General features: G+C 43.8%; 2 protein-coding genes and 1 long non-coding RNA gene across 7 annotated transcripts; all 3 read right to left on the bottom strand.

The window, feature by feature from the left end:
* Positions 1–115: 115 nt before the first annotated feature.
* rbm5 (RNA binding motif protein 5) lies at positions 116–10,609 on the bottom strand. Of its 5 annotated transcripts, none has more exons than XM_056606777.1 (25): positions 10,387–10,577; positions 10,131–10,175; positions 9,230–9,422; positions 8,952–9,116; positions 8,723–8,792; positions 8,226–8,299; positions 7,490–7,573; positions 7,142–7,202; positions 6,556–6,621; positions 6,258–6,418; positions 5,998–6,095; positions 5,806–5,893; positions 5,643–5,711; positions 5,426–5,492; positions 5,115–5,194; positions 4,888–5,014; positions 4,093–4,184; positions 3,795–3,974; positions 3,510–3,650; positions 3,323–3,409; positions 3,051–3,233; positions 2,855–2,929; positions 1,913–2,019; positions 1,105–1,234; positions 116–973 (listed from the first exon to the last, which is right to left on the bottom strand). In XM_056606777.1, exons 2-25 carry the CDS (start codon positions 10,145–10,147, stop codon positions 848–850), a joined length of 2,541 nt encoding a protein of 846 aa, XP_056462752.1. In that variant the 5' UTR covers positions 10,148–10,175; positions 10,387–10,577; the 3' UTR covers positions 116–847. The 5 variants fall into 5 exon arrangements, with proteins under 5 accessions (XP_056462752.1, XP_056462751.1, XP_056462754.1 ...); XM_056606776.1 differs by having other exon boundaries at positions 117–973; positions 3,323–3,412; positions 10,131–10,195; positions 10,387–10,609; XM_056606779.1 differs by having other exon boundaries at positions 117–973; positions 3,323–3,412; positions 9,230–9,416; positions 10,131–10,195.
* Positions 10,610–11,196: 587 nt separating this feature from the next.
* Positions 11,197–12,375, bottom strand: brk1 (BRICK1 subunit of SCAR/WAVE actin nucleating complex). Its single transcript, XM_056606782.1, has 3 exons — positions 12,200–12,375; positions 11,730–11,812; positions 11,197–11,633 (listed from the first exon to the last, which is right to left on the bottom strand). The coding sequence occupies exons 1-3, from the start codon at positions 12,315–12,317 to the stop codon at positions 11,607–11,609; spliced, it is 228 nt and encodes a 75-aa protein (XP_056462757.1). The 5' UTR covers positions 12,318–12,375; the 3' UTR covers positions 11,197–11,606.
* Positions 12,376–21,450: 9,075 nt separating this feature from the next.
* LOC130402566 (uncharacterized) lies at positions 21,451–24,057 on the bottom strand. Its single transcript, XR_008903938.1, has 3 exons — positions 23,775–24,057; positions 22,511–22,578; positions 21,451–21,890 (listed from the first exon to the last, which is right to left on the bottom strand). It is a non-coding gene; the product is annotated as an uncharacterized LOC130402566 (long non-coding RNA).
* Positions 24,058–27,974: the final 3,917 nt, after the last annotated feature.

Here is a 27,974-nt window from a genome sequence, read left to right as displayed (position 1 = left end):
GCGTTCTAGTTTGACACACCCTCCCCTAGTAAACCAATGGTGGCCCTTATACAGAACGACCAGAAACGATCCTAGTTTATTAAGGACAGAGGGGAGCGGCAGGAACAGGTTGACACAAAATGGAGAGCAGATTGCACAAGGCAGGGTAAACATGTGCCCAGGGATGGCAGGTTAACCGTGGCAACCCGCAGGAGTCCTGCAAGAGGAAAGGATAATTTCACAAGAATGTGCCTTATTAATAAAAAAAAAATGTGAAGAACTGCTCCATTCATGATTCAAAGTTCGGCCCATCTTTATATACTAACCTAGTACGACGACGGTACCGCTGGATAGGGTCATCAACAGGGCACTCTTGTCAAGATTCATACTAGTTAATCTAATCCTATGTAACTTCCTGTCTCTAATTGGATAAAAAATTAAAGGATTACAGTCAAGATTCCTTTGATGCTCAAAAGAATGAGCATCATTGCCAATTCCAGATTGGAGGCTGCTGTGAAATTAAATAGTTTGGAATTTGAGAAAAAATTAAACCGTTACAATTATAAAATCCAGACTAAGACCACGGACTGCCTTATGTCATTTATTTCATGTACAACATGAGACAATATTTTCATAAAAAAAAACCTGTACAATTAATGTTAACATGCTCAGACAAATAAGGACCAGAAAAAAACAACCATTAAAACAGTAAAACACTCTGCTTATGTACAAATTAATTACAGTCCTGAACACACTTCTTCATAAGTCGACTTGTATTGGAAAAGGACATCATGTTGCTCCTAGCAGTGGGCCAGTTGTCCAATAGCAGAGGGAGCAGAGGGAGGGAGAACGTATCGACACCACTCCCTCACTCGATTTCAGTGAAGCGTGCGAACATGGCTTTGCGGACTGCGTCTTTGTACGTGTCGGAGGCGGTGAGGTTGTAGTTGCTGCCTTTGGTTCCGAGACCGGCTCCCTTCGTTCTCAACTGAGCCTGGAAAATGACCAAACGACAAACAAATTAATTCCACAGCCGGATTTTTGTATTTTTTTCAATTCATGCGCTGATTTACCGAACGTAGGATGATGCTTAACAACCAACGGAGAAATGATATTGAGTGGTACCTGAATGGGGGCGGTGATGCCCTGCTGGTTTCGACCGAGCCCTTTGCCCTCTCTCCAGCCCATGGCCTGTAGCATCTTGTTGCCGATATTGTCACTGTTGAGGCCGTCCTTATTGGGCTGCTCATAGTTACTGCAAGGAAATGGGACGAAGGGAGACTTAGGTTAAACGTCATCTTGATTAAAATCAAAATCACGTAAAAAAGGCCTGCAGATGGAATGCTCAAGTGCCTTTGATTAAAGCATAAGCCTCCAAAAACACACATTGAACCCGGTGACTACAGTGCAACGTTTTCTCTTGCAAGAGTCACAATCTTGAGTCGGTTCTACAGACAACTGAGTGCTGATGTTACAGGTCTGTGGAAAGTCCACGATTTGCCAAACACGCGACCATCGATACCTTCAGATTCTCTGCAAAGCTGACGGCTGAGAGATCCATTTAAATACGCATCAATCCTGTATGAGAGAATACTTCTTCCACAGGTTGTTCTCTAGTGTCACAGCTCAACATCGTCCATCCCTTGAATGTGGCCAACCCCTTCCACAATGGCAGCGGCCAAGCCAGTTTGCCCCCCTCTGGCCCCAAGATAATCCATTATTCACTTTCAAGCTCGCGTGTAATCAGCGACTTGACTGATCAGCGCGAATCAACTATGGCTGTTATGTGATAATACGGTTCAGTTCCAGGTATTATGTTGCTTTATAAAATATATTCAGTGATATAGGTCACACAAAGCTAACTGAAGTATTATCTGCATAAAAGATTAGGCAAGGGATTCAGAATAAAAAGGAAATCCATGTTTAAACTTACATGACGACTGGTGGCGGCTGCGCAGCGAATTTCTTCTTCTTAGGAGCTGGAGGTTCGGGGATGCCGTACTTCTCTCTGCGTTCAGCCGCCCGGTCTCTGTATTTCAACTGTGCAACAAGAGGAGGGAACAGCCTTTAGAGTTGGGCACTATCATGGTACTAGCCTGACTGTGGTTAAAAAAAAAAAATAGTTCATTCACAGTGCCCATCTTCCCTTGACTGAATGACACCGAGCCGCTGTTCCGACACATTGAACACCCCACTGAGGCTGTGCTGTCCGTCACTTGAATCGACAGAACGGACAGCTGGCCTGGGCTCCCTCGACGCACTGCGCTGCCATGGTTACAGGCAAAACCAATCATGCCCATGCTTTGACAAATTATTTTGCCTGACTTATTTGACTGATGGTATAAAGTGCCTCGTCACAATCTATATCGTAGCCTAAACGTTCAAAGTTTCCCAAACCGTGGTATAGGTCACAGTAGCCAAAATAATTCATTGTAGCCTGAATAAGATTCATTTTGTACTTAATAGCACCCATTTCCTATCCTAGCTCAAATGTAAGAAGGCTAGTAGAACAGGCCTTTACCTACATTTGTTGAGCCAAGAGCTTAACATGCCTTTTATTCTGAAATGCATAAGCTTCCGATTCAAACTCGGCACAAAATAATGGGCTTCAAGATTGAAGATGAAAGCGTGTGAAAGTGAGGGGCTTAGGTAGCCCACCCTGAGAAGGTAGATCAGTTAGTCAGACATCCAAGAAAAGCAGGTATGAACATTGTCCAAACTTTTAGTGACGTTGCACAGCAGCACTGGTGCCATTTACCACACAGAGAGAAAACAGCTGCTATAATGGATTAATAATAGCAGCAATAAAACAAATTAAAGAAATCATTCGTCATAAGAATATTTGGGGCCGGTCACAGTATATCCAGCAACATACCTCAGTCTCCTTCCTCTCCAACTCCTCAAGCTCTGCCTCGGTTAATTTGGATCTACGGAGAACTTCCAAGTTTTGCTGCAAAGAAAGAAAAATAAAGAAAGACAAGATCAGTTAAACAATTCGTTCGACCAACAATGACCGTTTTAACCAGTGATTAAGGTTAGTCACTGCTGTTCAGTGTAAGCGGTAACCTCACCTTGTGCAGGTCAGAGAGCTGCTGGTGGCGGACCAGGCCGTCCTTGTTGGGGAACTGTCTCCTGCACAGCAGGCAGGCCATCTTCTTCCAGTCCGTCAAACCGTCTTCTCCGCCGTAGTCCTGCTCCGCGCTGGCAGCCTCCTCAGGGTCACTGTCCCCACTGTAGGCCGCCACCAGACCACACTGTTGGGTAAACAAGTTAGTGACCGCCGCTGAACCAGCGTGCGTCCAAACCGGTTTCTGACGTCGAGACGACTCTCGGCCAGTCTCACCTTGCTTGCGTTGACAGAGCTGGAGGACGGTAGCTCTTCCTCCACTCCTCTCGGTAGCTCTGGCACGACGGCCTCGAAACCGCCCATCTGCTGAGAACAAACCCCCCCACAAGGCCGTTTACAACCACAACACAGAAAGCACCGCGAGAGATCTTCTGAACACCGGAGGAGGGGTCAGTCGAGGTACCTTCTTCTCAAACAGGCTGAAGCCGGCGTCGGCGGCGGCCGCCTCCCTCCGCTCCTCGTGGCTGACGGGCTGAAAGCTGCCCTTGAAGTTCTCCTTCTGCCTGTTGAGACTCTTGGCCCAGCGCTCCATGTCCTTGGCGATCTGGGAGAGGCACAGCCGGGCTTTAGCACAACGCTGAGATACCTTTTCCACACAATGCGTTTTCTTACAATAGACAATATAATCCAGAGATTGCAGCCAAAGCAAAAAGATACACCAGTATCGCCAATACGCGCAAGTTCCAACCTGCTGTGCAGTCTTGCTCTTGGGCTTCTCCTTCTTGTCCTTCGCCTCTTTACTGGTGCCTGCTGCGCTGCTGGGGGCGGCCATGCCGTCGCCCGTACTTGCGTCGGCCGCAGCGGGGACGTACGTCTGCTTTTCGCTGTCCCAGTAAAGGTACTGCTGGGTCTGGGCGTTGTAGTGATACTACGGGGGGGGGGGGGGGGGGGAAAACGGGGCGACACGCCGCGACGTCAGAACCCATTTTGAAGGAGTTTCAGCCAAACACACGGGTTAAGTCGACAGGTTGTGGGGTTGTGCATACTTGGGAGTTTGGATCGTAGAACAGGCCCGTCTGTGGGTCGTAGTAGTAGCCAGAGGATTCGTCGTACTGATAGGTGGATATGTCCGGGGCAGCTGTCGAAGCAAACCACATTTGACATGAGCATACGATCGGATCGCTCGGGCTAACCTCCTAATAACATCTACATGTTCAATCCTGCACCAGATTTAAGGAACGGTTGAAAATGTAATTCAAGTTTGAACTAAATGAATGCATACATAGTAGTGCTGTCAAGAGATTAAAATATTTAATTAAAACGATTAATCACATTAATGCCATAGTTAACTCACGATTAATCGCAATTTTCTTTCTATGCTAAATATCCCTTGATTTCTGTGTCCCATTAATTGTTCTCATTTTGATGCTCTTATCAACATGAAGAAGTGCATCAACTTGCCTTGTGCAAATGTTTTTTTATTGATGATAACATTGGCATATATGCCAATGTTGTTATCAATAAAAAAACATTTACTGATCAAAACAGGACGATACAAAAAAAAAGCCTATAGGGCAATTAAACGATGAACATACAAACATACGGCCTTGAATATAGCAGTCAGGCTACTGCTTCTTTGCTTTGAGCCCAAAAAAATAAATGACAAAAAAATTAAATAATTGCGTTAATCGCGCGATTAAAAAAATTAACGACGTTAAAATTGGTTTTCGTTAACGCCGTGAATAACGCGTTTAACTGACAGCGCCAATACATAGCATAATGAATTCAACAACACTGTAGCCAGGAGGGATTGCTTGACATGGGGTACAGCGTGTTCATACCAGCGTGAGGATTCTGTCCGGAGGCATGTGGCGCGGTGGTGGTGGCAGCTGCTCCGCTGACGGCTGTGGCAGCTGACGGCGGCCCATGATGGTGGGCTGTGTCCGGCAGGTGGCCGACGCGAGAGGCCTACAAGGCGCACTAGTTAGGGGAGGCCTCGAAAAACGACCACTTCATAGCATTGTGGAAACGCAGCGTGCAGTGCGAGGAGCAGTGGCTAGGCATTTACCATGACCGCCGGCTGCCCGATTTGTGGTTGGTACACCTGCGCGGTTTGGGAAATGATTACCCCGGCTGCAACAGGGGCCGCTAGAAGGAAGGAAATATATTTTGTTTACTACAACTAACTCCACGATCAAGATCGTCAGATTGAGACAAACAGTTTGTATGTCGATTTGTAAACTTCACAGAAAAAAAAAAAGTAAACCGGTATATATTACAATAGATGGGACCATATTCCCCTTTAAAAAGAGGAACCATTAGTTCACTATTTGAACTACACTAAATAAAAAAACAATTCCCATTTCTATCCAAGCCTACCTCCTAGTATGCCGTTGGCCTGGGAGGATTCTGGCACAGCGGCGGGTTGGTAGTACGCCTGGAAGTCCTGTCATCAAGCAGTCATACACAGTGGTTAACTGGTTACCAAGTCATGCATGACCAGCGGTGAACACCTTTCAGAGCCGGTGGCCGTTGACCCGAGACACAAAGCCTCCCGGGGCTGGCGGTGATGTGCAGACACAGTGTCTGGACTGACCTGAGACAATGGGGCGTAGCCCTCCTGCAGATAGCTGTACTCCGACATGGCGTCCGGGCCCTGCTGTGCCTAGAGACAGAACAAGGGGCCGTTTGCTTTGGTTCTCCCGTTTGATATCCACACGAAGCACATCCGGTGTGTTCCGAGAGCACTGTGGACCTACCTGAGTGGAGGACCACTGGGCGGCAGCGATGGCCGTGCTGGCCATGGAGAAGGCACTGATACGATTCCCGTCGGAAAGCAGGAGGTCCCTAATGGCACAAGTCGTTTAATTAAAACAAGCTGGTTTGTTGAGTCATAGGCCAGGGCTTCATACACTAGGAGAAATCCCACAGCAGGCTCACAGGGGACGTACTTCCTGGCACTCTTGGCGTAGTCCACGCCTATCGTCTTCCCGTCCAGCTTCAACGGAGGTTGCAGCCCCTGCAGGATCGTCAGCAGCTGAGAGGCCTCCTGGGAAAGACAAGGATGCGGATTATAAGATTTATTTTATTTATTCACACTATAGTAGCAAATCGACTACATAATAAAAAAGGGTACATTGAGAGCAATAGTCACACGGTGTGAATCATATTGAAGTGAAGGAATGGGTTACAAATATTGTAGACTGTTTACCAAAGGAGAGGAGAGCTGCACGAAGGCAAAGCCTCTGTTCTGTCCCGTCAGCTTGTCTTTGATGAGGCGGATGTTGTTGGGCAGGAGATTGGCGTAGGGCGCCAACAGTGTCAGGATGGCTTCAACCGTGGTCAGAGGGGCTATATTTCTGAGGATGATCGCTGCACAGAGAAGAAAAAAGAAGAAAGAAAGAGGGGAGAAATAGCCATTAATAGCGATAACGTGTCTCGCGAGACCTGCAGGGGCAGCGCAGCCTTGTTCTTCATTAGACGGCGGTTGAGGTGGAGGACTAACTTACTGTCCCCGTAGAAGTCTGGCGTGGGATGGGGCTCAGAGACTCCGGAGGGGCCGCCGCCTTCACCCTCTGTTAAGAGAATGACATAATTGACATGGGGACATTAGCGTCGCTTCCCGAGTTGGGGTTTTATTTCCCACTGCATTGGCCTACATCTTGTGCATCTGTCCATCTCAAATACCTTGCCCTAAGGCAACAGAGGGAACCAATGGGAGTGGTGTTTGGATCGACTGTCCTCCTAATGCCCCACTAACACGGCAGTACCGTCTAGTGGTCAGAACGTTCCACTCCCAACCAAAGGTTTTAGGGTTTCAAATTCCCTGCTGATCTTAAACTACCAACTAAGCATGCTGGAACAAGATGCCCAGCTCATTGCCTAACTCTGGAAGACCTACATCTGTACTCACAATTCGATTTTGAATCTGCACTTATCGAGTGAAGCAACTCGAGTGAAGCTTCCCACTGAACAATGCGGGCAGGTCTGGCACATGGGCATCTATTGGTTTTGCCGCGTGCTGCAGCCCAGCACTGTGTCTGAGGACGTCCAGAGGGCTGCAGCTAGCGGCCTCTTGTTTGACAAACTACTTACCGGCTTTGGTTGCTCCACACCTGAAGCACTTCAGCCTCCTCCGGAAATTGTACAGGCCACACTGAAAGTAACCGTTTACATCATTTTTATTGATTATACAGCTAAGGCCCTGAATAGTGCTGCCTTAAGAAAACACTCATCCAATTTGATGCAGCATACCGTACTTACCTGTGATAAGGACACCTTCGGCTTATCTACCCCTTACCACCCCCCAAATAAGTTCACCATAAGATAAGACTAAAGGACATCACATAGCGCTACAAAGAGGCTTAGAAATCGAAGTGGATCTTCTGTACAATCACAGACGGGGCAAAGTGGCTATGAAATCGAGCCAGAGCAGCAACTTACAGTGTTACATAGCCAGTCTTCAAACTTGTTCCGAGGGTTGCTGTACTGCATGTCCACATATTTGCCTTGGATTGTCAGACGTTTCTGCAAGAATGGGAGGGAATGAAACAAAATCAGTCCTGTTTTCGCGCTGGGTCCTGTTCTCTACAGAGCAAGTAGTGATGGAAGGGAGAAGAGGGAAGCCCTCCACTCTCAGATAGACTGTGAGTTAAAGGCAGCCATATGGGTGTGTATGTGTGAATGCTGCATAGAGGGCTGTTTAAAAAAAAAAAAAAAGTGTTTGGGACCCGAATGCCCAGACTGAGCTGGAACAAATGTCATCCTGATGGAATTGTTTGACTGCCTTCTGTAAAACCAGAGGTGGGCATCCCGCACCAAACAATAGAACAGAGAAAATGAAAGTCATAAATAAAAACAAATTCTAGGTCTCGGTTAAAGAAAAATGTTGAAGTGGAAGTCTATATTCAACACGGCAATGCCACTGTTCTCTTGTTGCGTTCTCCGGGGGGGTTTCAGTGATAATATACAGTCCTTCTGCGATGACAATATCATCAACTTTAGCGTTCTGGGAGAAGCAACATGAGTGCTTGTGACCGTGTATGGAGATTATTCAGCATCCTTTTTTATACTATATATTTGCATTTTTCACAGTGCTTATTCAATGCATTCTGGTTGCTGTTTAGATAACTTTTCATATCCCCAAGGTAGATTCTAGGCTTGGCGATTGTAAAGCAACCTGATTGGTCTCCATCCATCGGGTAGCATCTTGCAAGTGATAAAAGTCCACGAAGGCGAAACCTCGGCTTATACCTAGAGACAGCATTCAAATATAGACGGGAGGCGTGTTAGTCAGAGTCCAAGGGCATATGTTTCAAACTCTTGTCACAAACTGCTTCATGACGCAGGTCCTTTGTTTGGGCAAACATTCCCTACCAGTTTGACCATAGCAAGACATCTTGGTGAACGTCACTTCTTATACCACATAAGTGTGGTAGACAGACTTTCACTTGACATTTTCCAAAAAATGAATATTCCTGTTGATTCCTACTTACCCTCTACATCCACAAAACATTGGAATAATACGGAGGCCATTTTGTTTTTTGGTTCCTTGTAGAATTAATCCAAAACCAGTCTTCTACACTGCCATTGCGAAACAGGACTACACAGAAGCAGTTTGGCCCTATGGTCTGACACCTGGGGATGGAAGGGATCCATGGTACACTTGGCCCTCACCTGTCTTTTTCTTCACCAGCCTGATGTCTACTGGCTGTGGGCCTTCCAGGGGTTCTATTGCACCTCGAATCTGGACACAAACACAGAATCCGAAATGTTATTTTACAGCATTCAACATGCTGCACCTTATTCAAATAATAAAATGAATTCCCAATAGAAATTTGAACGGTCCCATCTCCGAGTCAAAAATAAGAAGATTGGTTCCATGGTGGACAAAATCAATACTTACTTCATCCTCAGTGATGTTATGAGGCAGCCCCCACAGCATGATGGTCTTGCTCTTCCTATCATCTCCGGCTTCTCTACGGAAATCCTGCTCGGGGTAGTCTCCATCAGAGTGATAGCCGTCTTCTGATCGGTCACTATTCCGCCTTTTTCGCTCTCTCTGGTAGATCTGTGCACAGAGATAAGAAGGTTAGGAGGGCAACTGCCAAGTATGGTTGCAGTTCAGGAATACACGTCCTCTGCAGTGCAGGGAAAAAAACAATGGCTGGAATGGGCTTCTACCTCTGGACTCTGGTCTCGGTTTCCTCGCCGGTCTCCGTCATAGCGGTCACCGCGTCTGTCTTCACCCCAGCGCCGCATATCGTGGTCTCGGTCCGGTTCTCGGTCCTGGTCACGTCCTCTTCTCTCCCGCCACTCCGAGTCGCCACGTGACTGATCCGAGCCATATCTGCCGCTTCGCTCTGTGCGACTAATCCTATCCAGAAAATCCATGAGATGCACAAAGAATTGTACACTTGTTAAAATACTATCCCTCTAAAAACAATAAAATAAATGAATTTGTCCTCTATTGATACTGGAATCAGATGACCCATAAAAAGCCTGCCATACTCAATGGTCCGTATTGTGGTTATTTAAGAAACAGCAGTCTCAAATAGCAGATTTTAGATTAGCATCTAAACTCGGATAGTAAAATAGCTAGCATTTCACTCTCTCTAAGGGCGAGGGAGTCGCCTTACATGGAATGGATCTCTACGGGAAAAAACCTGACGGGTGACACTTGCAAATAAACTTAAGTTCATGCCCATGGTCATAGCAAAGCCACGTCTTAGTGCAAATAATAAACATTGTGTGTCTTGAGGTTTAGAGCAACATAAGGCATGGGATTTACGTGATAGAATCGTATTGTTACCTATGTTTGATAACTTATGTATCTTATCGTCGTTTGGTTCTAACGTATTTAAGAAAATAGACTAACGTGATTTACGGATGAATTATAGTTGTGCAATAATGCATTATTTGATATGCTCTATGCCCTATGTTATAACCAACCCTGTCCTGTACTTTAACTCGGTCATACAGTGCCATTTGTTTTTCTTCAAAACACAAGTCAGACAGCAATCTATTCAGGCACGAAAGCAGTCCAATAAGGTGGCCAGGTATGTTTTTTTTTTTTTTTACTCACCGCTTGTCGCCCCCCATGTCTCAACAGATTCACCAATAACACGACCTTAAAACAAGAACAAAAGTCTCCATGGAGACAACAGGAGTGTCACTAAACAGTTGGTTCAGTATTTAATTAACAGAGTATGAACGATGCCAACCCATTACCGAGCTGATCAGCAAAAACTAGGCGTTATATCGAAACATGTTAAAAACAAGTCCGTTCACTCCCGCACCACGACCTCGTAGCTCATACGTTCCAAATGAACCAAACTCACGTATTTATGGAGAACGTGTCGCACCGCTCAGATTGTGTTATGAATGGGTGATAAGCAGTTTTCAGATTCAATTACTAGCTTGATTGCAGTCACCATCTAAGCCTAAATCATTGGCAATTCAACGACTCGCCTAACCAAACCTCCGAAATCTGCGATGCGTCCCCTTTCTTTATCCCAACATGCATCAGGGCAAAACGAGGTGCATGCTGGGTACTTTAGATAGATCGTGAAGAGGTTGGTTGGGGAGGTTGGAGCTATATTTGGGACACGATCCATGCATCCATGGTTTGGAGGTTTATTTCTATAATCTACGGTTTGTCACTTAACTGTTAACCTGAATTTTCTGACTCGAATGATTTCCAACTGTAAACATGTATCAAAATTAAACATTTGCACTTTTCACATGCTGAAATAATATATAGGCCTACCTAAATGTCAATGCTACATTAGAGATGGGCAGTTTTTTAGCAACACGTCGATGTTTAATTATTTTAAATAAAAAACAATCAAGTCCATTGATCTGAAGTAGGGCGTGGGTCTCAGTCCAATGTTGAACGGTAAGTCGATGTTAAATTGACAATACACCTAGATTTAAATAATAAACATGGAGCCCACGTACAGAACTTAAAAAAACAAGGGCCTGAGCCCAACTTCAGAAAAAGATGACCAGATAGTAGGCCTATCGCATTTAATCTAGGGCTTTACTGTTTCACATTTCTTAACAAAATAGCACAACAATACCGACGTAGTCTATTTATTAAGTAATTGACACGATTTATATAATAAGACATACACAAGAAAACAGATAAGTCATTATGTTCCCTTTATTACAGCATGAAAACGAGTTATTAAATACCAACAATATACTCTACATGGCCATAAGGCTGAATACACAACTAGTGAAGCATGGCATGGCACAGGGGGGTTATCCATTTATTACCCTTTTGTATTAATGAACTAATTTGTATTATTTAAATATAAAGATGCTTAATATTGTATAGAAACAAAAGGAAAAACAGAAGCATTTGCAACAACACTGAGAGGGGACAAAAAACGTTCACACATACACACCATATTCATGTATCATATAAAAACTGGACAATTAAACATATTCACATGGTCCCAAAATTGAACATGACTTTCCCAGACATCGAATGAAAAATGTTGAACGGTGGTGAAGGGGGTCGGGGAAGCTTGGATTTCCACATCCCGCGAAGCTTCTAGGTTAAAGTCTCTCCTTTTGTGACCTGATTGGAGAGAAACATTCAAGTTAGTCTTATTAGTTCTTACTATGATTTTCTTTGCATCGACGCTAAAACGACATGAACCATCCGTGTACGTACTCTCGCTTCAATGTACTCAATCCGCCGTTCCAACGCAGTCAGTTTCTCGTTGAGTGTGGCCAGCCGGGACCGACACGACATGTCTGTAACAACATTTCAACACATTAGGTGATATGGACGTCTACGGAACCTCCGGCACTGTGTCCAGTGACAGTAAGTTTTAACCCGAACACCGACGGGAACAATATTCATAACACCGAGACAGGCTTCCCAATTATATATAATAATAATATCCCAGTATTCCCATCAAACCGTGTCCCCGAATTCATCAATCGCAGTAACACTATCATGAGTAGCAAATGAAAAAGAACAATATATAGTATTGGGAGTGGCCGTAAACATCACATTCATCTTACGCTAGCTCGGTCAACTACATCAGCTAGGTTAGCTAGGTTAGCTACACAACTAAACCGGTTAATATATCCTATTCTGAATACTATTGAAAGTGCGTTGGATATTATTTTTCTCACCAAAGGAATTCAGGAAGTCAGCAATTTTCTTTATACTGCTTGTGATGACTTCTATGTATTCTCGATTGGCCCAATCTTGGTGGATCTCTCGCTGGACTGGATCTTCCTGGCCCGCCATATTGCTTTGGTTTCAGACTGACTGAGGTACTGACTCCACACGCCGACGGGGGCACCAACGAGCCGCTCTCCTACACAATATATACGTTACGCGCATACTTTTAGAAATACGTTTTTTTCCGATTAAAAATAAAAAAACAAAAGCAACCCACCGATGTATCTCTCTTTTCTTAAATGCTGCAAATTTATAAGGAACACACTGAAGTAGTAAATAGTACTGGAAATTGTTTGTTTTCTAAAGCCACCTATTGCGGCGACATAATGGTATCATCCAGGAAGCGGTTTCAAATGATACAGATATTCTGGCGATCTGTGTCCGCTAAGTTACAAGCATGTGTGGTACTACATGGATGTATTAAGTTGGACTCTTCAAACGAAATATAGAAATATATCAACAAAATTGAAGTTTTAATCACTACAATTATTTTAGATGTTTGGTTCGACGTTGGAACCAGTTGATTTACCAGTATTGGGATCAGTTATGTCAGAATGGGCATTTCTCTGTATAATACTTAGTGTTCTGGGAACCATAGTAGGGTTTGTTTTGTACTTGAGAAATGTCTCCGAGATTATCATACGGTCTGGCTGCCCTCCAATCAAGAACATTACACTGGCCTATAAATTCAAGGAGGGACCATACAGAGAATGGGAACAAGTTTTGATGGAGTGTAGGAGTATTGAACCTAAGGTTGCCAACATTCGGGTATTATATGATGATCCTAAAAAGGTAAACATGCATATCCCTTCTTAGGCAATTCAATCAGTACATATGTTTTTGTGTTGCTAGTACAAGCTTCAAATGTAGCTTGTCTAAGATTCATGTAAATGACCATTTTATTTTGTTTTTAGTCGACCGCTAGATGGTGGTAGAACCATGTTCCATAAACAGTAACTAACTACTATAGTTAATTTCAATACGTTTTGGGTCCTCCACTCTTAAGCCTGAATTGTCTCTGTTCCAACATGTGGATGTCTGTAGACCTTTAAAATGACCGGTTTCTGTCTGTGCTCCACCATCTTGGTGGCTTTTTCTAGACCCGGCAGCAACTGTAGGATTGTATTTGTATTACATTTTTCAAATAGTTTGGCAGTCAAAACTTTAGGTATGGGTTACATGGTCAAATATCTGTCCTGTGTTGAATTGGTGCCAAATGAATGATATAAAATGCAGGTTTTTCTTGTAAGAAAAAAAAACAAAAAAAACAAAGCAGCATAGTGACTTCAATGACAGAGGCCAAAGCAGGTCCCTGCTTTATCTTTTTCTTAATGCAGACCTTTCATATGAAAGGGACCTAGTAATTTCAGTTGATTCTTGGTGCATATCGCTCAACAAATCTGCAATAAATCAACCAATTGAACCTGGGGTCATCAATCATGCATACCACCTCGTAGGTAAATTTCATTAAGTAATTTTATTAATCCATCCCCTCCAATCCTCCCCTATGGTGACACCAAACTGTTATTAAACCAAGGGCAGACCCTACCGTCTTATAGCCCACAGACCTGGTCAACTATGTAAAAATATGCAGTAGGCTAATTGTCTATCTCAGACCTGCATAACAACCAATGGCTGTGCACCACAGGAAGGAATGTAACCAGAATTGAATAGCTCCCTTTCTTGCCCCACTTCCAAACCCTTTTGTTTTATACTATCCCCTTTTCCCAAAGCCTGCAATTAGGCTAGCCATGGGTCCTTGCTCGTCTGCACACAGTCACAGCCAAGTTCTGATCCAAGTTCAGCTAATTGGCTTAATGATCCCGGCTCATTAAGAGTCCCAGCTCCAGAATGTGTTCCAGCCGCCAACGTTATTATTTTATAGTTTTATGGGAGGCATGTTGACAAATAATCCAAGGAACATATGTCCATGGAGGAGGAGGGTTGAGTTCACTCTGCTCGGCCATTAATAATTGTTTAAACAAACGACATGTGCAAAAGCTTGCGTAGTAGACCCTGAGATGGTTGCCATGGATACAGGGCTGGATCTAGCACTTTCTCTGGCTTCAAACAGCAAGCAGGGATTACAGACCCCACTCACTGCACCCTCGTCCTGGACAGCTCTTCGCACTTTAAACGCTGGGAGGGGTTTTACTTCTTCTTTCCCAGTGTGCTACCCACCCTAGTACCTTGTGTGTATTTGTTCCTCTTTCATTAGTATGAGGCAGGCACCGTATACGGGGAAAGTGGGACAGGTTGTGAATCAATAACGGGGCAAAGACGGGATGTGCTGCACTGTGGCTTCCACAAGGCTTTTTCCGGCCAGGGTCAGATTTCTGAGGCCCTTCAGACCAAAACAGTCAAAGTGAAGAATTCTTTGACAACCGGAACTATGCTGGTGGAATCAGAATGACTCATCTCTCCACACGCCTATCTCGCAGATGGTGGTTATGTGGTAGTCTCCACCACATACACACTCAATACATCGCAGTCAAAAGGGTTGCAAGACCATGGACAGGTTAGGTAACGTCAGTGAAAACTTGGTAATGATGTGTCTGGGATTCGTTGCAACAGCCGTTCCCAGTTTAATCCCCAAAGAAGTTGCATTTCAGTAATACCATGTTTTATTTTGGATATATATACTGTTCTACTTCACTCTCACTTCTACTGTATTGATTTGGAATTTTGAAGGACATGATGCGCTCCTGAAGAATGCTCTATCCAATGTGGCCGGAGGGCTCTCATCTCAGTCGAGTGAACAGGCTTGTTGTGTGGGACAGACATTCACACTGGCACTGCCTTTCCTTGTTGTCTCCTATCCCTTGTTGTTAAGGAAACTAAGGCCTTCAGAAAAAATTATTTGTTTTTTATAAACCTGAAACCTTACAAAATTATGTAAATCAATTAAATCATAGTTACCTTAATGACACGGTTATGGCATACACCGTGTTGAGAAGACCATTAGTCAGAGCCTATTCTATATGCTGAACACCCGCCTCACCCCAGACTTCTAATATGCATGCAGAACCTATTACAAAAGTCCTCTGAAGTTGTTGGCGTCGCACACTTTCCTTGACACAAAGGAATGAAAGTCAGGCAATCCGTATCAAATTCAAAATTTCGGCACAGTTAATTTTTTCTCCCTGCTCTTGACGAAATTGAATGTATAACCTTTTGTGCACGCATGCACATGCACACACTACCTACCTAGAGGGGTTACAATATCAATGCACAGTTAAAGCTTGAAAATGCATGATTCGCACTGAGTCATTATCAAAATCCTTGTGTAATGCAGGCGGTAAATAAGGTTAGGCCTTGGCCACAGCACATAGCCAAAGCACAATTCGGCCAGTAACGGCTCATAGCGTGGGATGGGAAGTGTGATAAAAAAGCAAACAATACAAGACTTGAAGGAAGAACAAACCTTACTCAGAACGGCATCACCCTATTGCAGGAGCTAAGAGTGGACCATGGTGAAGTGGCTTGCCAGGGAATTTTAGAATTGGCTTCTTTTTTTTAATGGCCGTTCAGATTGGGGTCAAATGTAATGGTTGTGGAGCTGCAAAAGGCTCCATTGAAACTAGTGCTCTGACTCGCACTAATGAGGATGTATCCCTTAAATGTGGGCACCTGCTTGGCATTGAAAATCATTTATTTTCGGCTGAGGTGTTTGTTTAATTTGCATAATGTGCAACATATATTTTGGACTCAACGTTTTATAGACCCTAGTCTAGTGGGGATTTTCTTTTAGCAAAGGAGATAAGGTGGAATAACTAAATATAATGAGCAAGTCCCAAGGTTTTGATCCGTATTCTTTAAGTAGGCTCTCATGGTTTTTATTAGAGGGAAAGGCATAGTGATGAAGGCGTTGTCCAGCCATCTCGTTCAGGGTGCTCTGTGGGTTCATTTGTGACAATGACAATAACAACAAAACCTTACATCCAAATATAAACATTTTTAAACTCACAACGAATATTGAATATAATTAATCCAGTAAATGGCTTTGATGGTGTCTACAGTCATCCGATAGCCTATACTATGACTGGTATCACTATAACAAAGGCTACTGTCTGTCTGTGTATGTGTGCTATCCCCTTGCCCTATCCCTATTCATAATGATGCATATTCTTTAAGGGTACTTTTTTATTATGCAATGTATTATGATAATAATTTGTTATTATGAATAATTACATGATTATCATAACTTCTTCCTGTTTCATCGTGTACCAATCTCTCTCTGTGTGTGTCTAGGCAGAGGGTGGCCGCTACGCTGTGGGCAGTGTCCTGAGAGAGGGCGGTGCTGGGGGCAGTGTCCTGGGGGAGGGAGACGGCACCAGGGGCGAGGAGCTAGGGCAGCGCTTCACCAAGGCTGGCTTCCAATTGTGCTCCTTCCCTGAAATCACTTACGCAGTCAGTGCCTCCTGCCCCCACGGGACACCTCTCTCCTTCCTGCTAGGGGCGAGACACATGTACACCCGACTAGAAGACTACATCAAGGTATCGTCGTTCAATGCATAACCCTAAACCTCCTCCTGTGTGCAAATCACCCATACCACAACAATCAGGAACCGTAGTCTAGATACAAAGCAGAATAAGTGGTGTGAATGTTAATGGAGTGAAAAGGCCAGTACTCACTTGTCGTTTATAGAGCTTTTCATCCTCGGTTCCAAGCCCTCTTGCAACACAAATGGTAGCACACACGAGAACGGCCACTCGAGCACTCACAGTGTGTTTGCTTTGTCCAAAACGATGCACCAAGCGCTATGGTGCTACACTGTAGAATAGCCCACCAGAAAGGACAAGGATTTACCGATTATATGCTATGGTGACGGGACCGTGCACTGTTCCATTGAGAAGAAGGAAGACGCAATCAATACATAAATGCTCGGTGTTCATGCACAGAAAGGAAGTTCCGGCGTTACTATCCAGACATACACAGATATGAGATTCCCCTCATTTGTAGAAGTCAAGGGGACTGGGGCAGAGTGTGTGAGTGTGAGAAGGGCGTATGAGTTATACTGTATAGCTATAACCCAGCACGCTTCCTCCTCTGGCTGGTCGCGTCTGCGTGCCACACCAGGGCCATAAAGTCAGGGCTGTGTGCCAGGGAGATTGTTGACGAACACCAGTTTAATTATGCTGCACGGGAGCACAGGTGGCTGAGCGTCGGGAGGCCCGGCCCGCCTGCCTCCTGTAGTACTCAATATGGGTTTGCCCTCACGTCGGCCATCTGCCATCTGCCTCGACACCGTGGACTCCTGGGGACTTCCAAGAGACACACTTGACCCGGCTTAACAGGGGTCAGCCACACTGCCAGAGAGAACCAAGATCTCCCATTGTCCTGTAACCATTCGTCTTCGGCCTTGTTTTGTCAGACACAGGTTTTCCACTTGTTCTGTGGCTGTTGTCCTATCTCAAAGTATTTGATCTTTAAATATTTCCATGTAATATATCGATATTGGGGGCCATGCCTGCCGCTTACAGGCAGTCATGCCTGTGTAGCTTCCAGGATTGATGAAGTAGGGTCAGAGAACCTCAAGTCTGAGTCTTCAGTGCTTGATTCCAAGTCTTATAACATGAGTCTGAGTCACACCATAATATGAGCCTCAGCCACCACAAAATGTGTCTGAGCCACCATAATGTGAGTCTTATCCATCATAACATCAGTCTGAGTCATTAGTCTGAAAACATTAGTCTGAAACACCGTACCCTGAGTTTGAGTCACCGGGATTTGAATGCATGAATAGATACCAGTCAACCCATGTATTGCATGTATAACTAATGCATGAATAAGATGTCATACCCTGACACACAAGTCCAAATTCAATCAGTTCGAGCCCAAGTCCAGTGGCGAGACATGAATATCTGTACCTCTGCAGCACTTGCTTAGGAAATATGCAACAGCACAGCAGAATAAGTTAAATTGGTGTTGTTCAATGTATTTTTTTAAGTTTGATGTAAGTACTTTCTGGTCCAACTTTTGGGCAAGTGCGATCTGTTAAAATGCAAAAAAATAATCCTAATATTAGCAAACTTACAAAACTTTAGAGGTTATTAGGGTTCAAAATAATTCTCATTATTGTTGAGTAGGAGTACGAAAAATAACCAAAAAGACACATTTCCATGGGGAAGCTATTCTTTTGGCTAAGGGTACACACTTTCCATCATTGCTTTTTTCCCCTTAAGTGCAAAAAAAAGGCATTGAATCCACTAATTAGCTAAATGATAAGAAATCAATTAATTAAAACTAATAATATCCCCACAGATGAGTATATATAGTAGAGTCTACTTTATATACTCATCAAACCAAGTGGCATTTGTTTCATCTACTTAGTAGACAAAACGAATGGCTCTTGGCTTGTGTGTGTGTGTGTGTGTGTGTGTGTGTATGTGTGCGTGTGTGTGAGTGTGTGCGTTTGCGTTTGCGTTTGCGTGCGTGTGTGTCAAGTAGGTTCCTAAACATGACCCATGGTGTGTTTGTGAACACCGTGTCCGTACAGCTCACAGCTGGTCGTGTGAATGCGTTTGAGCGTATTTTCCCATTCCACGGCGAGGACCCCACCCTGCCAGAAGAGCCGGGCGCTCCGCTCCCATGACTGGTTCCAGCGTATCATTATTCTCTCTGTGCACCTGAGGGTCTCTTCCCTTCCCATGTCTATGCTCTACTTCTTCTGTGGTGCTGTTGATGTTGACCCAAGGGGTCACCGGCTTCACTCTCTCTCTCTCTCTCTCTCTCTCTCTCTCTCTCTCTCTCTCTCTCTCTCTCTCCCTCTCCCTCTCCCTCTCCCTCTCCCTCTCCCTCCCTCCCTCCCTCCCCCCATCCCGGCCCACTCTACGCTGAGCTCCCACGGGAGCCACACAGCACGCTCCTCTATGTGGACTCTGTGTTGTGTTTTCGCTCTCCAGATCCACTGCATCTACTCTTGTTTTTAAACCAAAGCCTCGGGAACGCATGCTGCTCCATGCTGGGATTTCTCTTTTGTTTGTGTTTCTTCTTTTTGACTGTGTTGTTCATTCATGTTTGATGATCCAATCGGCTTCCATTATTGACGGTGTGGCTGTGTCGCGGTTTGGCGTCAGCACCCAGCCACCGCACGATTAGGTCCTATCGTTTTTAACACTCATTCGCCTGAACACGCTTGGCTCCCGATTTCTCTGTGTTTATTCTGCCACTCCTCCCTCCCCATACACGCACACACACACACACACACACACACACACACACACACACACACACACACACACACACACACACACACACACACACACACACACACACACACACACACACACACACACACACACATGCACATACTCACAGAGAGACAAGCCATTTTTTGTATAAAGACAAACTGTGTTTGAAGAGGTGTTTTGCATTGGCCATGCACGTCTGCAGCTCTGGCCGCGGGGAGGGTCCCATGGGGTGAGACCTTTCCAGGCGGGCCCATCAGCATTAAGCAGGCCATGCCCGCTGCCACCAAAGAATATTTTGGTTGGTCAGACACTTTTTGAAGGTCAGGTCCATGGTTGAGGCTGATATTTGCCTATCCAGACTATCGACCAGACTGTGTGTGTGTGTTTTGTCGCCGGTGTATTCATCGTGGAATCCACCGCAGAGGCACCTGCTGCCCGGGAATAGTGTGGAGGAGGAGCGTGGGCCTGCTGACAAGACTGTGGCTGAAGATGGAATAATGGCGACTCCTCTGCTGACATTCAAAAACAGTGTTTGTAGAAAGGCAGAAGATGGAACATTTGTTTGCTGAGGGCACTGTAATGTCTGGTTCGGTAAAAGAAGCTCCAGCATGTTAAGTGGCTGCCACTCCCGGTTAGGCTGTCTGGTCACGTAGTTTGGCTCCGGTACGGGTGGGTTGTTTCGCAGGGTTTAAAGGGAAATAAGCAGCCGTCTCATGCGGTGATTACGAACCTGGGCTAACCCACGTAGCGTCGATGCTGGAGTGCTGCTGAGCCACACAGCTGCAGATCCGCGGGGCCTGTTCAGCATGCACAGCTCTTCAAACGCGCACTCTCTTTAAACATGCGCGCTTTCTCCTGGCAAACGGTTCCGCTCTGCACTCAAAAAAAAAAATCATTGGATCAACGTGATTTTATCATGCCACCTAAATTCCACGTAAACAAATCATGTTATGTCAGCGAATCTTAATCATGTTATTTGAACACATTGTACATGTGTAGGTTGAACATAATGTTAATATTTTCATTCAACTAATTTGCATCTTGTTGAATTTATTTGTTTGTACTTCATTGAACCAACATGATTTTATCATGCCACCTAAATTCCACGTAAACAAATCATGTTATGTCAGCGAACCTTAATCATGTTATTTGAACACATTGTACATGTGTAGGTTGAACATAATGTTAATATTTTCATTCAACTAATTTGCATCTTGTTGAATTTATTTGTTTGTACTTCATTGAACCAACATGATTTTATCATGCCACCTAAATTCCACGTAAACAAATCATGTTATGTCAGCGAACCTTAATCATGTTATTTGAACATAATTTTAATATTTAAATTAAACTAATTTGCAGGTTTTTTTGATCAAATCAATTTCAATGTATTATATTATTGGTCAAACAACTTAGTCCAACATAATTTCACCTTGTTGTAGTAATTCATGTGGGGTTTGTCAGTTTAACTAATGTTGATCTTGCAAGTGTTTCTTTCATTCCTAGTACAAGAATGTATTGTATACGAACAAATGTGCATAATAGATAGCATACAAATTCAAATTTTACAATTTTATTCAACATTTGGTCTGAAAAACCGATGTAATGCAGGTGCACACACACACGCAATTTTTTTTACCCAAATGCATGTACACGCAGGTACACACACACGCAGGTACGCACACACGCAGACGCAGGCACGCAGACGCACACAAAAAAAAACGCAGGTACACACACGCAGCTACGCACACGCAAGTACGCACACGCACAAAAAAAAACGCAGGTACACACACGCAGGTACACACGCGCAGGTACGCACACGCAGGCACGCACGCAGACGCAGGCACGCATACGCAGGCACGCAGACGCACACACAAAAAAAACCGCAGGTACACACACGCAGGTACACACACGCAGGTACGCACACGCAGGCACGCACGCAGACGCAGGCACGCATACGCAGGCACGCAGACGCACACACAAAAAAAAACACGCAGGTACACACACGCAGGTACGCACACGCAGGCACGCAGGCGCAGGCACGCAGACGCACACACAAAAAAAAACGCAGGTACACACACACGCAGGTACACACACGCAGGTACGCACACGCAGGCACGCACGCAGACGCAGGCACGCATACGCAGGCATGCAGACGCACACACAAAAAAATCCCTCTCAGTAGAGAGGTCACTACGTCCGCATACCTCACATTTAAATGTTACTGAATTCAACGCAGTCTGTGTAGGTTGGAATGAATGAGCTTTATAGACATGGGTTCGGAGTCCAGTCCACGTTCTGAATGTGCAAGGACAATTTACATATATGCATTGATATTGTTGGCCTCTCCCATAATGATGATGTAGTTTATAATGTTTCAGTAATTTGTACCTGCTAATCTCTCTGGTTACACAATGTCTGCACTGCCACATAGAGGTCAGGTCACTGCAACAAAAAAAATAAAAATAAAGATTAGCAAATAATTCATATGCAACATGTCAAGGGAATGTGATCTTGATAAATAAATAAATAAATAAGCAGGATATTTATTATGATGAAAAAGGACAGTACTTTGCATCTCCCCCACACATGCATGCCACACAACACGTTAATGGCGGTTTTATTGTTGTTTTTTTTGTTAAATAAGTGAGACTCAATATTGTTATTTCAAGCATCATTAAAACATTTAAGATATGATCATAGACAACATGCAAACTACATTTCCTCACATGAAATAGCAAGCTACAGGTAAGCACTTTAACACATCTTCTGAGCGAAGAATCTAGGAATTTTGCAAGTGGACTTTATTTTAGCTTATATATTGATGCAGGTGATGAATTTGTATTAACAGCACAATGTAGTATCAAATGTTGAACAGATAAAACTGAAGGAACTCTGTTAACAGCAAGGCCTTATAAAAAAAATGTGAGCAAATACTCATAAGGCAACCTCAGGAATGAGTAAATTCAGTTTGCAAAAATTATTTAACACTGATATCAGCTTAATGTTATGTTTATTTATGTTTGTACAAATGGATAAACAATCTGATACAAATATTAACTTACCATGTGAGGCTAAAGGTATCAGCAGACAAAAATCTGAGCAGGGGGACAGCTACTTTTCTGATGTATTTCTGGTGAAAAAAAAAGAAAGATGAACAGTTTTAAAATGTTATAAACATGGCATCTGCCCGAATGCCAGACCGTCGCTGGCTCTAATATATATATATATTATCGCGCTGGAGGCAACGCAACTGAAGATGAGAGATGAGACGCGACTAAAATGTTGGTGGTGCTATTTGGACATTCAAAATGCATATTTTCCAATCATTACCCTCCCGTAAGGTTCTTATGCAACGGAAACATGAAACAACGTTCACTCCTCCAGTAAATAGGACGGACCTTAGCTACAGAGGCGGGCCGTCAGGGCCAGCAAAGCCTTCTCTGCTGGACTAGAACCTTTCAGAACAATACATTATTTTTATTAAATATATAATTGATACCTTTTAATATATATATATATATATATATATATATATATATATATATATATATTTATTTATTTATTTTTTCATTCTATTTTAATAAGTTTGTTCACATAAGTCTAAATACGTATTTATTTATTTTTCCTTCAGTTGTGTTGCCTCCAGCACGATAATATATATATTAGCGCCAGCGACGGACTGGACGGTCTGGCATTCGGGCAGATGCCATAGGGGCCGCGGCCTCCCGTGGGCCGGCCAATCATGCTTGTCGGGTTCGCGCGGCCGCTTCGTCGCAAAATAGATAGAATGAAAAAATATATATATATTCAAAAGGTATCAATTATCTGTCTAATAAAAATAATGTATTGTTCTGAAAGGTTCTAGTCCAGCAGAGAAGGCTTTGCTAGCCCTGACGGCCCGCCTCTGTAGCTAAGATCCAACGTGTCATTAACGCAACGAAATTAACACTGATGCACACGTGCACTAACACCATGGCTATGACCATGTGCTAGCACTCCCCCACTACCCATGCACACGTGCGCTAGCAACATGGCTATGACTATGTGGTGGCACTCCCCGCTACCAATGCACACGGTGGTGGTTGTATACACATACATTGCCATTTCTTTCAATACGAAGCACGAAAATCAACTCTGAGAATACTCGGGTGGTCCATGGGTGTAAATTATAGAAACCTAGCAAGGCGGAGTTGAGCTACTTACCGCTAACTAGGAAACGAGTGACAGAGAAAACTTGGGAAATGTATCATAAGGGCTAATAAGTACAATTTAACACTCACACGGTTAAATAATATATATTCGTGATTATAGATATGAATTACTTACCTCGTAAATTGAAGGATGCTATACGATAAATATGGAGCAAGTGCTAGTCGTCCGTATCAGTCCGTGTCATCCGGTCGGTCAAGGGCGGGAACGAGCATGCGCAATAGCTCACAGTACAACAGTCATTGTCTTGATTAATCCACTTCTCATTGGATTGATATATATGTTTCTGATTGATCTGCATTTTCTTCAAATCAGCTATTATGAACAAGAATGAATCATGTAATGACGAAAAACATGTTTCAATCATTTCATGTTAACATAATTCTAGCTTGCTAATCAAACACATGCCCTAGTTCATTTTTTTGAGTGTGTCGAGAAGGCCCGGGAATGGTCAAGGGACTCGTGAGCGTAGAAATGTAAAGCAGTCTTGTCAACATGTATTCGTACAGGCCTCATTTACTCCCATTGCGTCGCAGATCTACACTGGAGGTGCAGAGAAATGTCACGATTTCTATTGGGACGTTTAAATATGTATCTCTGCGTGATTCTTGTCTACACAAATGATTCACTCCATTTCCCCATGGAGATTACTCGAGTGAATTCATCATTTACAATGCTTTCCTTCTACAAAGCCACGTATTCACTGAGCCCTATACGTTTATCCTTGGTGAAGAAAAGCGATTGTGTAATTAGCAAGCTTTTAATTGCTGTTTGGCTTGTATATATTAGGCTTTGGTTGGCACCATTGTAGGACAGCTCAGCCCGTAGGTTTTTATGAGGACAGCTTGACTTGTTTGTCTTGAGATTCCACTCAGGGTCGCCATTTACTTGCCATAAGCTCATTCCAGTCACAGACCTCTCTGTGGAGTTTGCCAGTCAAATGCTAGAACTTGACTTTTATCCCCCAGCAGCTGGGCCGGTTTTGGGTTGAATGTCACATCTGCATACGATTGATCAGGGCTAAAATGTATTCTGTTGAGTTCAACCGTCAATCTGACTCCAGATAGGAGGAGTTATTATATTTTCATGATTAATCTTTTCAGAAATACATACTGAAAGGAATGTATTTAATTGTTTAACACCTTTCCTGTTGCATTAACGGTGTGCTAGAGTGAACATATTGATATTGAATGCTTGCAATCATACCTAACTCAATGCTGTATTGACATGAATAGGCTAATTCACAGTGGTTGACGTTTGAAAGCATATATACATGACATTAATCTTCTAAGAAATGTGGAGTACCGAAAGGGTGGTAATGAGGTGTGACCTCGTTTCTATAGGGTGCTTGAAAGGCATGTCCGCTCCATATGGGTGGAAATGAAATGGACGGTAATTGCCTTGGGGGTGAAAATAAACTGCGAGGCTCGTTGGGTTCTTCCTTCGTTAACAGGTTCTTTCCCCAATCAGTTAAATGGAGATCTCCAATTCAGAAATTGTTAATGTGTTTGAGGAGCCAGCTGAGGCAAGTTCATGTGAAACCTCGACAATGATGAGCTAGTTAGCCCCTGCCCTGAACCTCATTATCACTTTGGAAAGCGAGCAAGACCTGACTTGTATTTGAAAAGGTTCACATCAAAGGTCACCCACTATGGAAGTCAGACATTATTCAGTTATTTTTTGATCTATGTTCTCTGTCAGCTCCAGAGCTCCTGAGTGACTGCTCTCGGCGAACGGATCTGCTTGTGTAGGGCCAGTGCATGGAGATCCCCAAATGGCTTTAAGATCCCTTAAAAAAACGAAAATAGAAAAGTTTGTTTAATTGACAAATTATTCCGAAGCTTTTAAGGGTTTATTTTTTTTGTTCTTTCGCATGCACACGTAGTGCACCATCTTTTTGTTGTTGTTGTTCTGGGTTCATTTGAAGTGGTCACACATTCTGGTGCCTCGCATATTCACACAGCCACACACGCATCAACAAGCCTCTTCATCTTCGCCTCCTCCCAAAGTAATCCACCAACTTAGTAGCCCCTCAGAGATAGAGATGCAAATTGGGGGGGATTTGCTCCAACGTCCTCTTGAGGAGGTTTTCCGAAAAAGTAATTCAACAGGAAAATGGGAAACCATTCAAGTATGAGTCCAGCCCTGAGATTGGGCCACCTAAACGTGGTCCGCAGGGGATCAGAGCCCTATTGCACATTTGGCCAATGGAAGTAGGAGAAGATAAAGAAGACACAAGACTTAAGAGTGGGATGCTCCTCTGTGCAACACTCCCCCCGTCGCCAGCCTCTGTCTTGTTTATTCGGCAGGGCTGAATAACGTGCACGGAGGGATTGTTGTTCCCTGAACTTTTCAAATGTGACGTGTGATGATGTCTATCGTTAGTCCTCAGATATGGGTCTGAATAACAGCCGCACCCTAGATGTGATGTTGACAATCAATCAATTCCTTCATCAACGCCTTGACAAGAATTGATCATTTATCTATCAAGCTCCATATTTCAAGCAATACCTGGGAGTAACTCAAATTCAAATTAAATAATACTGGGAACTTACATAAGGTACTGTATGCTTTTAGTTATACCTGGCAGTAGCTCCAACTCAACTCAAAATATCGGGGACTTACATTAGTTAAAGTCTGCTTTATGAAATTCTACGGAGTAGCTACAGCTCCTATATACTTTGAGTTATACAACAGAAGTACAAAACTTCCAGGAACAATGCCAGTAATACTGGGACTAACATCGGATACAGTATACTGCTACATGAATGACCATGCACACAGCATCGTCAAAAAGACAGTAGCGTGTTTAGTAGACGGTAGACTTTCCAGTAGAAAGTGGAGTAACCCGAGTTCCGTCAGTGCTCTTGATCAAAGTTTCATTGTTTTTGTTTTGGGCGGCTGGTTCAAGGCCAGCCGGGACGCAGTGGGCGGACCAGCTATCCTGCAGCTCAGTCCTTCCTCCACTGAGGCTCAGCGATGGGCCTGGGGTTACTCTGCTTGCCCTCCCACTCCTAATAGACATGCCGGTCCGGATAATTGGCAGAGACCAAAATCGCCCTTGGGAGTTTGAGAGAGAGAGAGAGAGAGAGAGAGAGAGAGAGAGAGAGAGAGAGAGAGAGAGAGAGAGAGAGAGAGAGAGGAGAGAGAGAGAGAGAGAGAGAGAGAGAGAGAGAGAGAGAGAGAGAGAGAGAGAGAGAGAGAGAGAGAGAGAGAGAGAGAGAGAGAGAGAGAGAGAGAGAGAGAGAGAGAGAGAGAGAGAGAGAGAGAGAGAGAGAGAGAGAGAGAGAGAGAGAGAGAGAGAGAGAGAGAGAGAGAGAGAGAGAGAGAGAGAGAGAGAGAGAGAGAGAGAGAGAGAGAGAGAGACGAGCTCTGTGTGTCTCTCTCATTTGAGAGATCGTTGAAAGTTGGAAAAGGCTCCAACCTCTCACCAGTTGCGTCAAGATGGATCAAGAAATTAGACATCTCACAAAAAAATGTAATTGTGATAATGAAGGTTTCATTTTCATACCTGACACAAGTAAGCGGTTAACATTTGTGGAACATTCTGCTATAACAATGGGTGATTAAAAGTAGTGGAGTTAGCGGGAGGCAGGTTGTCTCTGCTAAACGCCTCGCAGTGCTCTGTAATCTACAGATTATTGTCATTAGAGCATCGCCTACGGGAAGCGTCTGCTTGTGAATTACATGGTTGGTCCAGCTGCAGAGGTCTTTAACGTTTGCCTCGTGCCGTACTTAATGAGTGCTCTGGAGGCCAATGAGAACAGGGCTTGACAGGATGACATTGAAACACAGGAAAGAGGCCAATCAAAGGCTGGATGAGTCAAGCGCTTAGGACCTTCTTTCAGCAATCCATCATTCCCTCCGTCCATCCATTTAAATGAACTAAATCCAGTGTTTTTGTTATTTAGTTTAATTCTCATCCTCTTTCTTAAATAATAATAATAATATTAAATAAGATATTATAATAATTGTAATATTTCTAATTATTTGTGTTATTAGTATTATTATAGTAGTAACCATAATGAATATTTTATAGTAACAATTTTGATAGTTGAGCAAATGTGGATAATTGTATGCAAATTGCACACAACAGCACTGTCATTTGTCAAAGTGAGAGCTTTATTCTGTAGCAGTAACAGGTTCCCTGGTGATTCCAGATGTTATCGAACCGTAACGGTCCATGGTGGCTCGCGTCCAAAGGGAATAGAATTGTTGGATCTCAGAGATGTGCTCTAGAATACATTCTGTAAGGGCTTGTGTCTGTGTGGGGGTGACACATGCTGGTTGACTCTCAGCTACTTTCCATGTTAGTAG

Source organism: Gadus chalcogrammus, chromosome 13 (genome assembly GCF_026213295.1).
Source record: "Gadus chalcogrammus isolate NIFS_2021 chromosome 13, NIFS_Gcha_1.0, whole genome shotgun sequence".
Lineage (NCBI taxonomy): Eukaryota > Metazoa > Chordata > Actinopteri > Gadiformes > Gadidae > Gadus > Gadus chalcogrammus.
The sequence above is the reverse complement of the archived record's forward strand: the minus strand, read 5'-3'. Positions and strand labels throughout refer to the sequence as shown.